The sequence below is a fragment of the Pleurodeles waltl genome, chromosome 3_1 (genome assembly GCF_031143425.1).
Source record: "Pleurodeles waltl isolate 20211129_DDA chromosome 3_1, aPleWal1.hap1.20221129, whole genome shotgun sequence".
NCBI classification, from domain to species: domain Eukaryota; kingdom Metazoa; phylum Chordata; class Amphibia; order Caudata; family Salamandridae; genus Pleurodeles; species Pleurodeles waltl.
Window position 1 is genome coordinate 264,563,574 of NC_090440.1, and position 16,441 is coordinate 264,580,014.

Sequence of the window (16,441 nt, forward strand, 5' to 3'; positions counted from 1 at the left end):
AGATTGAGGAAGGGGATCTCACTACCATTCCAACCATACCAAATATGACAATGCCACTCCTTTCAGATCAGAAATTATCACTTCAAGTTACATAAGGGAATTTCCAATGCTGACCTATGAGAGAAGGAAGCTTCACAATAGTGAAAAACTACTTTGGGTGTAACATGTCCTGCTGTTTATTTACATAGCACTTTGCCCTATGGGCTACCTAGAGCCTACCTTAGAGGTGACATATGTAATGAAAGGGGAGTTTATGGCTTGGCAAGTAGTTTTATAAGTCAAGTCGAAGTGACTGTGAAAATGCACACACAGGCCCTGCAATGGCACACCTGGGACATTGTAAATGACTCCTTATATTGGTGGCACAATCCATGCTGCAGGCCCACAAGTAGCTTTTGATGTACAGGCCCTGAGCACATGTAGTGCACATTACTAGTGACATATAAGTAAATTAAATATGCCAATTGGCTATGAGATGCCATTTCCAAATGGGAACAGTTCATGTTTGGTAGCTTGGGGATTTTAATGAAATATCCTCTCTTATGGTAAAGTAGGATTTTAAATTACAATTTTAAAAATGCCACTTTTAGAATCTAAGACAAGTGGTGTCAACCCAGTCCTGGACCCTTGTAAGTGGGCCTAAGGTGCTCTTCCAGCCTCTGTAGATCTAGCGGAACAGAGGCATCTCCTCTGCCATGAATCACAACCCCTAGCAGAACCGACGACTCACCCCTGCTGGATCTGCTGCAAAGATCTGCTTTGCATTGCAGCCCTTCACCCCATCAGAACTGCCACTATGCAATGCATACTCAGGGCAGGCCGTCACATCCCTTGTTGATGGCAGCCTCAACGCCGGATTCCTCATTGCAGACTAGCAATTCCTCAGAACTGAAGTATCGCCCCAAATGTGTGACCCATCCTTGATGCCGGACTTCGCATCACAAAGGCCTTGTTGACGTGATCCTTGACTATGATGGAGGACCTTGCACCTCAGCCTCGCCACATCTTGGAATTGGTACATTGCTTCGGATGGGGGATGCATCTTTGACACAGACCCTCGTAATGCTTCGCAAACCTGGATTAAAGTACTCTGTTCAGAGGGCCTCACAGTGTCCCCATAGCTAGCCCGTGTTCCATCCCGGCGGCCTGTTCTTGTGACTTTGTCATGGTCTGGCACAACCAGATATCCACCGTTGGCACATTGGGATATTTAGCTCTATTTCTGCTAAACCTTTTAAAACTGAATATCTCTGGTTCTACTAATTGGATTGTTGTTGTTTTGATGTTGATTTATGTATTAAAAATACTCTATTCTTCTAATCTAGTGTGGGATCCTTTTGTGGTATTTATTTTCATGATGTTGCTGTTTGAAGTGTTGCACACATACTTTATACATTGCCTCTGAGTTAAATCTGACTGCTCTGTGCCAAGCTACCCAAGGGCTGAGCACAGGTTAATTTCGGGTTTGCTTGTGACTTTGCCCTGAGGAGAATTATGATTCATGCTTTGGTAGGATTTCACCCCCCTCAAACAGTAACCCAATCTCTTACAGCACTGATAACAGAATTTTAAAGAGTGGGACTGAGGCCTTGGAGTAACCTATTGATACATATATCACTGTGGCTGACATCCTGGTGTGAACCCTTTGGTCGCTCCCATGGCCTGTGTTATGGGGATACCCAATTTGGAGTCTCTCCTACTGTGACAGAATGCTTTCTGGAGGAAAAGAGAAAAGAAGAGTGGGTACTTCAAAGAGAAGCAAACCCTCAACATAAACTTTAAAGAATGAGATTCTAAATCACATTTTGGGTCAGGAAATGCAGCAAAAGAAGGGGAACTTGAGACCCCAAAAATTGTCTACTGTCAAGCAGCCAGTCAGGATGTGTTAAGAGGTAAAGCTCTGCAAGAACTTTGCCTGTGACCAGGACTGGGGGCCAAGGCCTGCTAGTCTCATAGCTAGGTGAATGGACATCACCCAGCGTATCCAAGACAACCTGCTGTGGAGCCTGGAGCACCAGCATTTGCCAAGACCAATGTGCCCGATAAGGAAAAGTGGAGCGTTGGAGGAAGCAAGGTCCAGTGTTGAATCTGGGTGAATTGATTCCCTTGGTGAGGTGTGAGGACTTTTAACTGCTTCCCTGATTAGGTCATTGCCCATTTCTAGGTGAATTCAGTGACCCTTGTGTGCCAAAGGAGGGCTGTAATGAAGTGAGCCATGATGACTGTTGCACTGAGCAGGTCATTGCCCATGTGTAGTGTAAAATCAATGACCCGGTATGCCAGAAGGGGCTGTGGTGAAGAGTGCTGCCATGCCGAGCAGGCGATAGCCCATGTATGATGTTAAGACAGCAACCCGCTATGCTGAGCATCCACCGTGAACACTGTAGCTGTGCTGATCAGGTCAAAGTCCATGTGAAGTGGAGGAAAAGTGACCCTGTATGCCAGAAGAGGCCACTGGGACCAAGCAAGAAGTGTAGGCTAGTTGAGATCATCATCAGAGGAGAGGCTGTCGTGTTGAACCTAGCGGGCCTGACCCTTAAATGAAGACCACCGCCAGGATCAACAAACCCCTCCACAACTGGTGGGAAGAACCAAAGAACTTAGCTAGTCTGGAGGAGCCCCAAGAACCCCTCTAGTCACTGCCACGAAATGACCTCCTGTGGGGGACACATAGGACAGCTGAGTGCAGCCTACCTGGGCCGGGTGTGAAACACTTAATAGACACAGCCACTTCTGCTCCAGCATCTACAGATCATTGATACTCCGGACACTCAGATTCTGCTGGGGCGAGTAACACTAATTTTATGCCAGACGGCCCTGGGAAACTTGCTTTCCAGATATCACTGCTGCCCTAGAACACTTTTGACTTCGATATGGAGTGTGAGTTCTGAGACTCAGACTAGTAGTGGGGCTTAACCTGAATGTTGCCTAGACTGAAAGGGGAATAACCACTACCACTAGCTTGAGGGGAGAAGAACTCGGGGACCTGCCTATGAAACAGTAGAGCCCTGACCTTGGGGAACCGTGTATTATTGTGATTGTTGTATTTTACTTTGTGGTCATATATAACCCACCTTTGTTTGATAAAAGCAAGTATTTGACTGGAAAATCTTTTATTGCTGCTTCTGCATGTATTTTGAGTTGTGAGTCTGTTTTCACTCCCTGACTCTGCGTCCCCTATGAGAAGCCGTGGACTGCTCGATCAGCGCTACCAATGAGAGTCAAGTGATGGAGGGGTACATGGTCCAGTTGCTTGGGACCCATAGTATGTAAATTTCCTGGACTTCAGGAGTAGAAGGTCTGAACCCCATCGTTGTGCTTACCCAGTGGCTGTCTAAATGGTGTTCTGACACCTGTTGTTTGTTTACATGGAGGTGCCTTATCATGGAGTCAGGTTCTGTTAAACCTCTGTAGGGGCACCCTATTAGGGGCCGCTCAGCCTTATGAAGGACAGTTGGAAGCAACTTTCCTAGAAATCCCCCCTAGGATGCAGTCAGCTCCATGTTGGCCCAGCAGACTCAGATGAAGCACTTTTCGCAAAAGGCAACTCAGAAATTGGAGGCCAACCAGGAAGTCATGAATCTTTGGCATGTCCAGAAGGCCACTCTGGTTATGTTTTAGTCTGGTCAAAAAAGTGTTGTTATTGGAGCATCTAGAGCCCTGGCCTTGCAGGACAGTGGACGAGCTCTATGAGGTCAAAGAGTGAAAGGGGAAGGTTACCAACTTAGTGGGCCTCAAGTCATCCAGGAACTCTCTGAGAATCCTGCAGGTCAACTGCACAAATCCCACTTTGAGAAGTGCAAGGTAACCATGCTCCTGGTGACAGGATGGAAGAGAGTAAGCCTCTCCCTGGCCTTCTGTCTTCCAAAGAGCAACATCAGTCAGTGGACGGAATTGTCCTCTCCCCTTCCGGACCTTAGAACAACAGACGGAACTGTCACCACTTGATAGGACAGTTTGACTTGCTTTTCTTGATGACCCCAGGGCTCAACACTTGATGTACCCATGTTATTGACAACAGGGACAGCATGCATGTCAAAAACAAAATTTACAAGTGGTCTTATAAAGTGAGAACCGGTATTAAGGGTGAGGTATCTAAAAAGGTATCTAAAATGCTGGAGTTAGGATGTGATTGAGAACTTCAGTAGCCCTTGGTCCAGTCCTGAGGTTCTAGTACCCAAGGCCGCCAAACCAAAACTCCAATTCAGTGTGGATTACATTAGGCTAACCTCAATCACAAAGACAGATGCTCCCCTATCCCCAGGGCTGATAAGATCATTTATCACTTAGGAGCTGTCTACTTCCTTAGTACCTTTGACTCGACATCAGGGTACCAGCAGATTGCCTTCAGCGAGGTTAAGGAAAGCGAGGTCTGCATTCTCCACCTCAGAGAACTGTTTCCAGTTTTGAATGATGTCCATAGGGTTATGGAAGGCCTCTGCCAACATTCCAGAGGTTGTCAACTGGGCCCTGTTTGGGTTGGAGGACTTCAGTGCTGTTTACTTGGAAGACATAGCGGTGATTAGCTTTGGCTGGGATAACCACCTGCACCACGTCTTGGCAGTACTTCAGGCCCTGCAGAAGGCAGGCCTGACTATCAAAGTCAAGAAGTGGCAGATGGGGTTGGGATCCACTATACACTTAGATCACCAAGTCAGTGGGGACCAACGTGGCTTGGGAACCCCCAAAGAACCAGACAGAGATGAGGGCCTTCCTAGGCCTCAACAGTTATTAAAGAAGCTTTGTCAAGGGATTTGACACCATAGCTGTCCTTTTGATAAAACTGACTTCTGAGAAGTAGCCAACGAAGTGATCTGGACAGGGGTGTGAAGTCTTTCGAAAGCTCTTGACACCTTGAAGGAGGCCGTGTGCATGGCACCACCTCTCAAGGCACCGTAATTCTCCAATAAGTTAATTTTACAAACAGATGCTTCAGGGCATGATTTTGGGATTGTTCTCTCAGAGCTGAATGATGAGGGCTTGGACCAACTTTTAGCCTTCATCAGCAGGAGGCTACTTCCTAGGAAACACGAGGTGGAGTGCAACGAAAAGGGAAGCCTTTGCAGTGGTCTTGGCACTGAAGAAGACCACACTTGTTTGGGACTCACTTCTAGTTTCAGACAAATAAACCCACTGAGATGGCTAATGTACATGAGGGGTAAAAATCCCAAACTGTTGAGGTAGTAAATCTCCCTAAAGGGAATGGACTTCATGATGGAATAATCGCCCTGGGACTGACCACACCAATGCTCATTGTATTTCCAGGTTTTTCCACCTTGAGGATAAGAATGGATAGTTCGCCCTGGTTTTTGCTTTGGGGGACACCTGTTAGACTTGGCATTCTTGGTGTGATATGCTCCCAAACCTTTTGCTTTCTCTGTCTTACTTTGTTGAACTTGGTTTTGTTGGAAAAAGACTCTGTGCACTCTACCTCTGCTAACCAGTAAGAAATAGTTTGTACTCTTTCCTTAAAACAAGGTAACATTGGACTACCTAATTGACAAATTCAATTTTCTTGTAAGTCCCTAGTAAATGGCACTACATGTAGCCAGACCCTGTACATTAAATTCTACTAATGGGCTGCAAGAAGAAAAGACGAGTAGAACGAGGAACTTGAATATTTGTAAATTACCTTAGTGTAGGGGGTGCAGCGAGAGTAAGGTCCCATGGTATGATGGTCGTGATGTACATCATTTATAGCAGTATTTTAATACCAGACGGGGGCCTATTTATATTGCTTACAGAAGGACTTAATACTTCCCCAGTCTACACAACTGAGGGAACACTAATCAGGCTCTTGAGTTGTGCAGAATTGTTTCTATCTGAAGAGTTGTTTTTTTTTTTTTTTTTTTGTGATAAGAGGTGTTTCGTTTCTCTAACTTAAAAAACTGATTTTCAGAGTGAAAACGTTCCACTTTTAGGAAAAACGATGCACGATTGTATTCTCAAGGTTGAACTGGCAAAAAGTCTGGCTTTTGCACCATTGAAACAGGAGGGAGTGTAAAAGCTAGTGCTTCCGTTTTTAAATGATTAAACATGATTAATGGCTTTCTGTTAAGGCGTTGCACCATCATCGGAATTACGTCTTGTGTTGTTAAATGTCATTATCATTATTTTCCATTACATGCATGTATCCTGAATAACAGGTAAATCTTCAGAATATTAATCTCAGTAGTGGAATGTGACAATTAAATGTAAAAATCCAACCATAACACTCGTTGGAATATTAGCTTAACAGGACATCTTGCTTAGGTGCGTTTAAAACAAAATTCTCTGCAATAACTTTGATCAAGAGGTAAATGTGCACTCACTCATGTTTTTTTCATTACAGCTCAATATTTTGCTAGCACAATGATCATCGTGGGTCTTTCTGTGGTTGTCACAGTCATTGTTTTACAATATCACCACCATGATCCAGATGGAGGGAAAATGCCAAACTGGGTATGCTTTAACTCGTCGCTAATGCTGATTAACTGCACGTATATATCTCTTTGTGTGCTTATTTCAATTTGCAAACTCGATTATTGAAAATAGGGACATGTAAAATATCTTAGACTGTTTATTCATTGACCATCAACAAAAACAGAATCATTTAGTGCAAAAACATACACAACCAATGGCAAACGTAATAGGTTTAAAAGTGCGTTAATGCTTCCGTCTATTTAGTCATTTATCCATCGTGCACGTACTCAGTCAGTTGTACTTTCATCCATGTATCTATTCATCCACCCATTGAGTTAGTCTTTCGATAACACATTCATCCATCCACAGTACCACATACACAACCTCAGCAATCAGTGGAGAGGCACTTTCAGAAATCAGTCAGACTAATCTGACTTTGATTCAAACATACTCCTGGACGTGTGTGACTGCTGGTCTCAGAGGGGAGTGGGAGTGCAGTCCATAGGGTGACTACTAGTGCACTAGTGTGTAGTGGGTTTGAGAGTTCTTCCAGTAGTGACTGTTGTGACAATGTGACTGTTAGTTTGTAAGTTAAGGGAGGGTGTTCTCTGTTGTGTGTGACTACTAGTTTAGTTTTTTAGAGATACAGTCAAAAGAGTATGATTGCTGGTGGGGGAGGGTTGTGACAGCAATGGCACCTCTAGAAGTGAATTTTAGGAGGGCACATATTGGACCTGTTTGGTCACCTACAAAGGTCAGTTACAAAAAGTGTGTGTGTGTGCCTGTGTGTGTGTCTGTGTGTCTGTGTAACTCTTGTAGGTTGCTCTTGGAATAACTATGTTGATCAGAATACAGAATTCACAATATATTTCCCAAATGTGCAATAATTGTATATTAAATGTGATGTCTCACTGACTGCATAATGCTTTGAGACCTTTTTCATAACATTTCCAATCTCTAAATATGGTAGATTTGGCTTACACCTAATTGGAATATACACTTTACTTTTAAGTCCCTTGTAAACTGCAACTACATGTAAATTAAATGCTATTAGTAGGTCTGAAGCACCCATTATGTCTTTAAACATGTTGCAGGCCTACCATTGCAGCCTGTGACCGTTGTTTGAAATTGCCAGTTTGAACTGGCAAAATAAACCTTTTGCCAGACCCAAACCGTCATTTTTAATGCATGCAAGGCACCCCCTGGGTAGGCCTTGGAGAGTCCAGTGGGTGGGGAGTAATGCATTTGAAAAGTAGGATATGAAATTTTAAATTTACATGTCCTGGTAATGAAAAACTCTGCAATTCATTTTCCACTACTGCAAGACCTACTGCTTCCATTGGATAACATTGGAGTTATATTATTACATTTAGTAAGCTGTTATTTCTAAATAGGAGCAGGTACGCAGTTCATGTTTGGTGTCTTTCGACTTGTAATGAAAAATCCTTTCTTATGGTTAATTCGGGTATTCAATTACTATTTTGACAATGCCACTTTTAGAATGTTGGCATTTTTCTGCCTTAGCCATTTAGTGCCTGTAGCCTGTCTCTGGGTCATATGACTGGGTGTAGCTGAAGCTGGGGTTTGTGTATTCCTCCTAGACAGCTACACACAATAGACAGCTTAGATGTGCCTGGATGGGCCCTCACTGACAGGATAGGAGGGCAGAAATGGACATACCTCTACTCACATTTGAATAGGCTGTGTCGTACATCCACACAAAGCACAGCATACCCCCTTTAGTTAGTCTGGAGCCAGAAAGGGAAGAAAGAATGTATGAGTACTTCAAAGGGAACCTCTAGAAGCTTCTTCCACCATCCTGAGGGAGGGCCCCACAAATAAATATTGGATGTCAGACACCATCTCTTCGCAATACTTCTGGACCTGTGGATACGCTGCCAGGAAGAAGGACTGCTGTGATGCTGAAATGACTACCACCCTGCTGAACTGCTGCGCTGAATGAATCGGTTCCCTTCTGTGCTAGCCTGCTGTCTCCTGCCTGGGTGAGAAGGACTGGGCCTGCATCTACTGAACCAATGAACCAAAGTGATTCCAAGGGCTAGTTGGCTGGACTCCCAACCAGAGCTTCAGGGACAGAAGGCTCCACAGCCTTGAACCCAGCACCTGGACTCTGCCATCTGTGAGTCCTATCCTGCCAAGTGGTGACACCACAGTCCTGAACCTTTGGAAGTGGGTCTGAAGGTGCTCTGCCAGCCAAGCTATGGATTCAGCAGATCTGACATATTTCCTCCACAGGGCAGTGAGTCTCTAGCAGAACTGGCACATAGACTTTGCAGTTCGATGAAAGTACATTTCATTACTGCAGCATAGTTGTATTTGTTTTATGGAAGGTTAAGGTAAATGAGAACAACCTGAAAGATACTAATGACAGTGTGTGGAAGAGTGGCTTATTATTTGGGGTGGATTTGAATCCATCAAATGTAATAATATCAAGTATTCAGTGTCACTATCCTTGGTAGGACCAGCAAACGTTTCAGTAATTTAAACCTGAGCTCAGCCCCTGGTAGCGATGGCCCAGAGAAGACAGGCCTAACTTAAGAAAATGTTTAAGGCATTTAGAAGTACTAAGTCAGTTAAAAAGTCAAAAATACAAGAGTCTAAAGATCCTACTCCAATGTATACAAATAGAGAATATTTTAATGAATAAAATGGCATAAAAACAACAACAATCCAATTAGGAATTTTTTTTAAGTTTTGAATACAAGTAGTGCCAAAAAGTGCAAAGCGTCATCTACGGGCAACTAGCCCCAACAGACCCGGACAAAAGTAATGGGTTAGTCAACAAAGAGTTGGTAAAGGATGATTCTGGTGAAGCTACCGACCAGGAAGCTATCAATGTTAATTGGATGCTGCTCGGCATCAGGCCTGGTAAAGTCTCCCTTTAGACTTGGATTTTTTTCTGGAAGTTGGACTTCCTCAGCTGGGTAAGGCTGCAGGCAGTAGCTGAAGAAGGTTCTTCATTGTCACATACAGGGAGCTGGGGCAAAGGCAGGTCCACTATCGATGAACCTTTAGTGGATTGGCTGGCAGGTTAGTCCCAGTCTTCTGACAGTTCTCTAGGCAAAAAGTCCTGAAAAAGCTTCTAAGTCCCATGTCTAGGTTTAGGCAGGAGGAATGACCCCAGCCAAAGGTTTTTGGACCTCAAGACCACAAGAACAGCACTTGAGTGTAAAGACTCGCTCAAACAGTATTGTACAAGGTATGTCCAGTTGAAACCGGTCAGCTAGGTTCTTTCAGGATTGGCCTTTCTGCAGCTTTTGTGTCCCCGTAACTTAACATTAGGCCAGTCAACTGAGCCTTGGAGTCACTTCCTTTGTATAGGGTACAAGTGGGAGCGGGTCCAGCTCTCAGGGTTCTCCTCACAGGTCTTAGCAGCTGGTGCAGTTCATCTTCCACAGGCCTAGTAGTGTTCTAAAGAGGGTGCCCAGGGATGCCACATTTATGTCTGGCACAATGTTGTGGTGAGGTAGCTCCTGGTCCATCCCTAATCAATAGTGAAAAAGTTGTCAGTGGTAACCCTACCAACCTTAGCAGCAGATGCTGTGTGTTCTACTGTAGACAATCCCACAGTGCATTCCTCTACCTAAATCCAAGATGACAGTACCTTTTTTCTTTATGCAGAGGTCCTGTGCCCACCCTATGGGCATGGTCAGGAAAATGAGCAACCCTTCCTCTATTGACATTCAAAACTGGTTCTGCAGGCAGCTCCTCCCCCACTGGGTCTGGTGCCTGACTTGCTGGGGGGAAAAAAGGAAGTGGCCAGGTCCAGGTGTTACCTTCATCCTTTTGTGACAGTTATCATCAAAGAGGCTTACCCTAAGTTCCCGAGCATTGCTTATTTGATCATCATGTGGAAGGAACAGAAAACTTCTCAAGGATATTGTCTCAGTTCTGACAGCATGTTCACAGCCCTTTATAGAGCTGTTCAGCTACTAGATGACAGTTGAAAACTCATGCAAGTGGTCTTCTAGAGGCCTTAGACAGGCAAAAAGTGAGTTTTTAAAAGTGCTTTTTGTAAAATATTTAGTACAAATCTGCCTTTACCAATGAAATGGATTTAAAATAAATATTGTTAAACATCCAAGAATTAACTTTTTAGAAGGTTTCTAGGCAAAGATAACATGTTTTAATTTTGATATTAACTCCCAGTGGTTTCCTCTGAAGCAGTTATCCCTGATACAGTGAAAATGGTGTTTGGGGCCTTATCACTGTAAAGACATATTTTACAATAATTGTTTACATGTCCTTCTTTTAAATACCATGCACCTTGTCTTATTAGGCATTAAGGCTTAGTGAAGGGTGACTTACTTATATTCAAAAGGAGAGTTTAGGGCTGTCAAAAGGTTTAATTTTGACAAGGTCAAAATTGCAGTTTAAACGTGCAAAGACGAGCTTCTCGTAGTAAGCCTGCGGTAAGATTTTGAATTGTCACTTTAGTGGTGGCACAATATGTGATGTAGTCCACTAGTGCAATTTAACTGTTAGGCCCTGGGTACTAGTGCAGTTTAACTTTTAGTCACTGGGTAAACTTTGTGCCATATACTAGGGACTTATAGTTAAGTTAAATGTACTAATTGGAAGTTTAGATAGTTTCAACATGATTTAAGGGGTCATACATGTGCACCGGGGTCTGGTTAGAAGAGTGGCAGTGCACAGGGTAAAAACACCAGCAGCATCAGTACAAAACAATGGGATGATCCTGCAGAAATAGACATTTTCCCAAACTGCCCGGTTTAAAAAAGAAAATGTTCTCATTAGTTGGCAATTAAATTAGATATCCATTCTACTTGTATGCACTATTCCTGGTATAAACTTTGAAAACGTTTTGAGCTAATTGTATTGTAAGTGCTTCCTTGTTGGTTTTGGGTGTATGGACTACTCACTTTGCCCTGTGTTGTGTTTGTGCTTTCTATTTCCAGACAAGAAATATCTTGCTGAATTGGTGTGCTTGGTTTCTGAGAATGAAACGACCTGGAGAGCACAAAGTGCGCTCAGCCTGCCAGCATACTAAGCGTCGCTTTAGTACATCAAGTGTGGAGCTGAACACTGTGAGCGGCCCACAGTCAAATAATGGCAACATGCTTTACCTTGGATTTAAAGGCCTGGAGTGTACTCCCACCACTGACTCTGGAGTAATGTGTGGAAAGATGACCTGCTCCACATCCGAAGAAGACACCCTTCTTCACAACATGCACCACACTGAGGGTGATCCAGATTTAGCAAAGATATTGGATGAAATTCGATATATTGCGAATAGGTTTCGAAGCCAAGACGAAGAGGAACTTATTTGCAACGAGTGGAAATTTGCAGCCTCTGTTGTAGACCGGTTGTGCTTAGTGGCTTTCTCTGTCTTTACAATCATTTGTACGATTTCAATTTTAATGTCCGCACCAAATTTTGTAGTAGCTGTATCTAAAGATTTTGCTTGACTATGATTTGCACAAAAGAGAAGGGTTAAGAATGATTTCAGCAGTTAATGGATTGTGGATAAACATGACACTGCTGTGCCAATTCACTTTATGAATACATCAATTTGATCACGAAGGAGGAACGTCTAGAATAAGAGATGGTTTACACTCAGATTTCCGAAATGTGAATTGGGTAAGGAACGGCTTCCACATAATAAGAAGCACCAGTATTGCCATGCGTTCTACTTCTTCATCACAGGCAAAACATTTAAAGAATACACTTTATGATTTAAGGTGGCAAACCACTTTAAAATGCAAGTATACAATCACTTTGTTCTCCCTTATAACTTTCATAAAATATTTTTTCATAATAATTTTCTTTAGTCAGGCAAAGATATTTGCAAATCTTTCACTTTACTGATGTTTCATGTTTTTTGATTCTGCAATATATTTTGAGAGATTTACCGTGAACCCAGCCCGTAGAGTTGGGCTTATATTTACACCACCATCAGGTGTGTGCTTCATACTTCTTCATTTTTCAGTGTTCTACACACTTTTCTTAAGAATTTAAAGGCTTAAGTAAAGGGAATCTTTGCTTATATGTTTCAACACATATTTCCTTGAGTCATAATCTATGGGTTCCCATCACAAACATGCTGATATCCTCCTCCTTCCAATAAATGTGAGCACTTCTTTATGCTACAAAGGTGCCACATTTCACCCTGGCAAGCTTGTAAATCAATTAGGGACTACTGAGGTAACATCTTCTACCCTGTCCTGCATTTTGACACATGTAGCACTGCCCCGACAAGATCCCTGTTGTCTATTACTCGCACCCTTCCCCAGCACTTTTGCAGCAAACAAGACTAAGGTCTGATAACAGTTCTAGTCGGTGATGTCCTTGAAGGTCAAAGCTGAATGATGGCATATTGATGAATAGACGTTCATGGCACTGGCCAATGTTGCAGTCAATCATAGAATACAGACCATGCCTGAGTGAAAACTATATATAAACTGATAAGAGGGGCAAAAGAGAGAGTTTAAAAGGGAAAAGTGACACGGTATGTTTTTTTGACGAGGCCAATAACTTTTATACGTTCCTTTTGAAATGCGAATATGAAATTGCGTATATCCCATTAAAAAAACACTGCCGTCTATATTTAATCAAGTCTGTTTTTATAATAGAGGTTCAATAATCCACGTTTTAAATAGCTAGAAGTTTGAGTTAGCTGACTGAAGAGCAAATGCAAGTATCGCTCTACCATTCAAAGATTCGCTTTGACTGAATTATGTTATGCTGTATATACATTTATTTGCGAATACTTCTGAAGTCGCTTCGAGGTCCACATCTATTTCCAGATTAGTCTTTTATTTTACGTACAGGGTGTGGGTAAAATGTGGTTCTAACCAGAAACACAAAATATTTTTATATAGTAGCTAAATGGTATAGATCTCTCTTATGGTCCATTTTAGACATGCATACAAACATATTGTTGATCATAAACAAAGACATGCCTGTAGCAAGAAAAAACATACTGGGACTTGAAAAGATGTTCCTAAAGTACCCGTTTCTAGACGTGGAATAAACAGTACCATATGTACATCTCTATGAGTAGTCTGTACATATATTATCTTGTGAATTAATAAATGAATACATTGGCGACACTTGCCACTGTTGGACCTTACTGTTCTCTATATGATGACGCTCATAAATGGTTCAAAATTGTATGGTTCAAGCTAACTCCACCTACAAGCAGAATGACTTTTATATGAAGTAATTTTATATAATTAGTATGTATCGTATATTCCAAGTGTACTTATATGTAGAACTTGCATGTTTCACAATTGCAGAATGTATAGATATTTCTATTATCGTCGTAAAATCCATGTTATTCGTAATGTGCCAACAATTCTCCAGCTAGTCTACACGGAAGATACAGGACGAATACATAATTGATGCACCGACAAGGCGACATCAAACCATTTGAGAATAAAATTAAAATGAAATACAATTTTTGTAAAGATTTATTTTAGAAGTAACAAGAGCACATAAAAAAGCCGTGCAAGTCAGTACACACAAGATCATTCCTGCTGGTTCTGCATGTCCAGCGGGTTCAGACTGAGTTTCACATTTGATCCTTTAATAAAGCGTAGAAGTGGTAGAACAAGCTAAACAATCGGTGCTTAAAGTTAGTTTTATTGGCAGTGGCATAATTTCACCAAATTCACAGACAAGGGCAAAAGAAATTAGAAGACTCTAACAACCACAAAAAAACAAATAAATAATAAGATCTACTTACACTTTAAAAATGATTAGAATTGACTAAATCATTGAGTGCACAGCAGTCTACAGCGCTTGCAATCATCGATCTCTGCTCCTAAATCCTCCTTCTTAGTGGATTGACATAGAGAACAATGATAAGGTTGAAATAAACTGACAGACAGGGCTACTTCTGCCTAGTCAGGTTTTCAAGCCATAGCTACCCCCTTAACAATGTAAACACAAAATATAAAGAATTCGGCAAAATCGATTTATCTAGGACGTTCTTCATCATGAGAGGTGTCAGAAGTGATTCTAACGGGTGAACAGATGTATCTGTCCATGTTTGAACTAATTGTGTGCCTAGTCAAATCTAGTGTTGTACCAAATGAAACACAACGCACTCTACTGGTGTATGCACACAAAACATTTTCTTTCAATACTATTAGTAGTCAGTTTAACCCTACGGACGTTTCTGTTACAATTGTTGACATACAGAGAAAGGAAGCACACACCTTTATTAAATCCGCTTGCTCTTCGTTTTCTTTTCTCAAACTATGACTGACGGTATGTACCAAGGCATACTTTGTAAGCTGAAAGTGAGAGAAAATGAATTGACCCATTCAAAACGCTGGTATATAGTTGGATTTGGCTGTTGGCTACTATTTTCATTACTAAAATGTAAGAAAGTAATGCTCCATAATGCTATTTTCCTACCCCTGCCGTAGTTGTGAGTTTGCCTCGTAGAACTCATGATCAGTGTCAGTGGAATAGATATAGTTATCGGAATTGAGTGGTGACTTTCCAACTAGGCCTGGGAGGAACTTGTTGAGTTTCACTCTGCGGAATTCTGTGGAGTTACATAAGAAGTTCACAAGATTCCAAGGAGCTCCATGAGTAGGTGGAATGCAGACATGTTGCTCTGCTCGCGTTTATTTTTCTGCGCTGCTTCTTTCTGCCATTTGAGTAGATTTTCTTCTCAAGTGGGAAAAGGGTCAAGACTGATTTGCATATGGCTGGGTCCAAACTAGGGTGGCATGGTGAGCAAAAGAGTTGTGCCTGGGGGGGTTAATGTTTGATTGGTTCTGCATTCCATCCTTCATTTGTGTTAGTTTGTTTTTGTCACCCTAAGTGCGCTGGGTATGCCCAGACATGGGTCCCGGGCTCACTATACCATTAGATCTATGCTAGCCTGGCTGATGAAGGGTGATACTCTGAAACCGGTCGCAGGATGATTGTTTCTGGTCCGAGAAGGACCTGGCTCAGCAGTGCAGGCTTGACGGTTCCCATGGGGAACAGGGTCAAAACTGATGTGCATATGGCTTAGTCCAAACTGGGGTGTAATGGTGAGCGCAATAATTGATGCATTAAACCCAGATCTGTGACTGGAAGTGAAAATGCGATTGGTTCTGCATTCCGTCCATCATTTGTGTTTTAACTGCATTAAACCTGTGGCAGGTATAATGTGACACAGGGCTATTCAAACTGTTGCATTGGGCCCAATGCATCAGTTTGTAAAGTGGATTACTAGCACCACGGCTGCACCAAAAAAAAAAAAAATGATACACTGGCAGCACAATGGACATATACTGTTCCAAATGTCAATGTAGGTTTAAAGACACTTCCTACTGAGTCAATAGTTTTCTCTTTGACAATGCTGCTTATGTGTTCCATGATGGGAACAACTGAAAACACCAAATCACAATTTGAATAGTAGTATTAATAATACTCCTGCTGATCCAAAAATGTCAGTAACAGGCTACAGAACATGACATAGATTAGGGGTAAACTATAATATGTGATTCTTTCTCTTACTGAGAAAGGCAACTGTGTACACACGTAACAATCTCTAACTTCCATAGTATCTATATACTCATACAAACGCTTATAATCCACATTTGCTGATAAATCACCTTTAGTACCATCAGTGTGTAAATATTTCTCATCTTTGTACAGGAGATCTTGTTTTGCAATTGGGTCTGCTGAATTCTGAGTACTTGTGGATGTAACTTTCTCTGAATCACTTTCCAGAGTCAAACTCAGTCCAGTTAACATCAATATGATCATAATTATTGTCACTACTACTACAACTATGCATACATATTTACATTTGATACATCTATTGCAATTCAACTCCATGATTTCACCAAATTCAGACCAAAACTTCTGAATTCAAAAATCAAAAATGAAAGGTGGCTTTATTGTTTCACTGTCTCTTTTCTTTCCTTCTTATTTTGAGCAAAGCAAATCAAAAATAGTCTTTTCAAAAATGCAATTTTTCACAAGGGCCAATTAATGGATTCGGAAGCAAAACTGTGCTAATGCGTCAGATCCATAGCGCTTGCTAACG

At 42.0% G+C, this 16,441-nt stretch overlaps 1 protein-coding gene across 2 annotated transcripts in view; it reads left to right on the forward strand.

Annotated features, from left to right (window-relative positions):
• Positions 1-13,843, forward strand: part of LOC138284016 (neuronal acetylcholine receptor subunit alpha-7) — a 459,428-nt gene extending 445,585 nt beyond the window's left edge. For both annotated transcript variants that reach the window (XM_069222357.1, XM_069222356.1), the window contains exons 9-10: positions 6,332-6,441; positions 11,343-13,843. In XM_069222357.1, the coding sequence (XP_069078458.1) occupies positions 6,332-6,441; positions 11,343-11,852 (620 nt within the window). In that variant the 3' untranslated portion in view covers positions 11,853-13,843. The remainder of the gene's footprint in view (positions 1-6,331; positions 6,442-11,342) is intronic.
• The last annotated feature ends 2,598 nt before the right edge of the window (positions 13,844-16,441 follow it).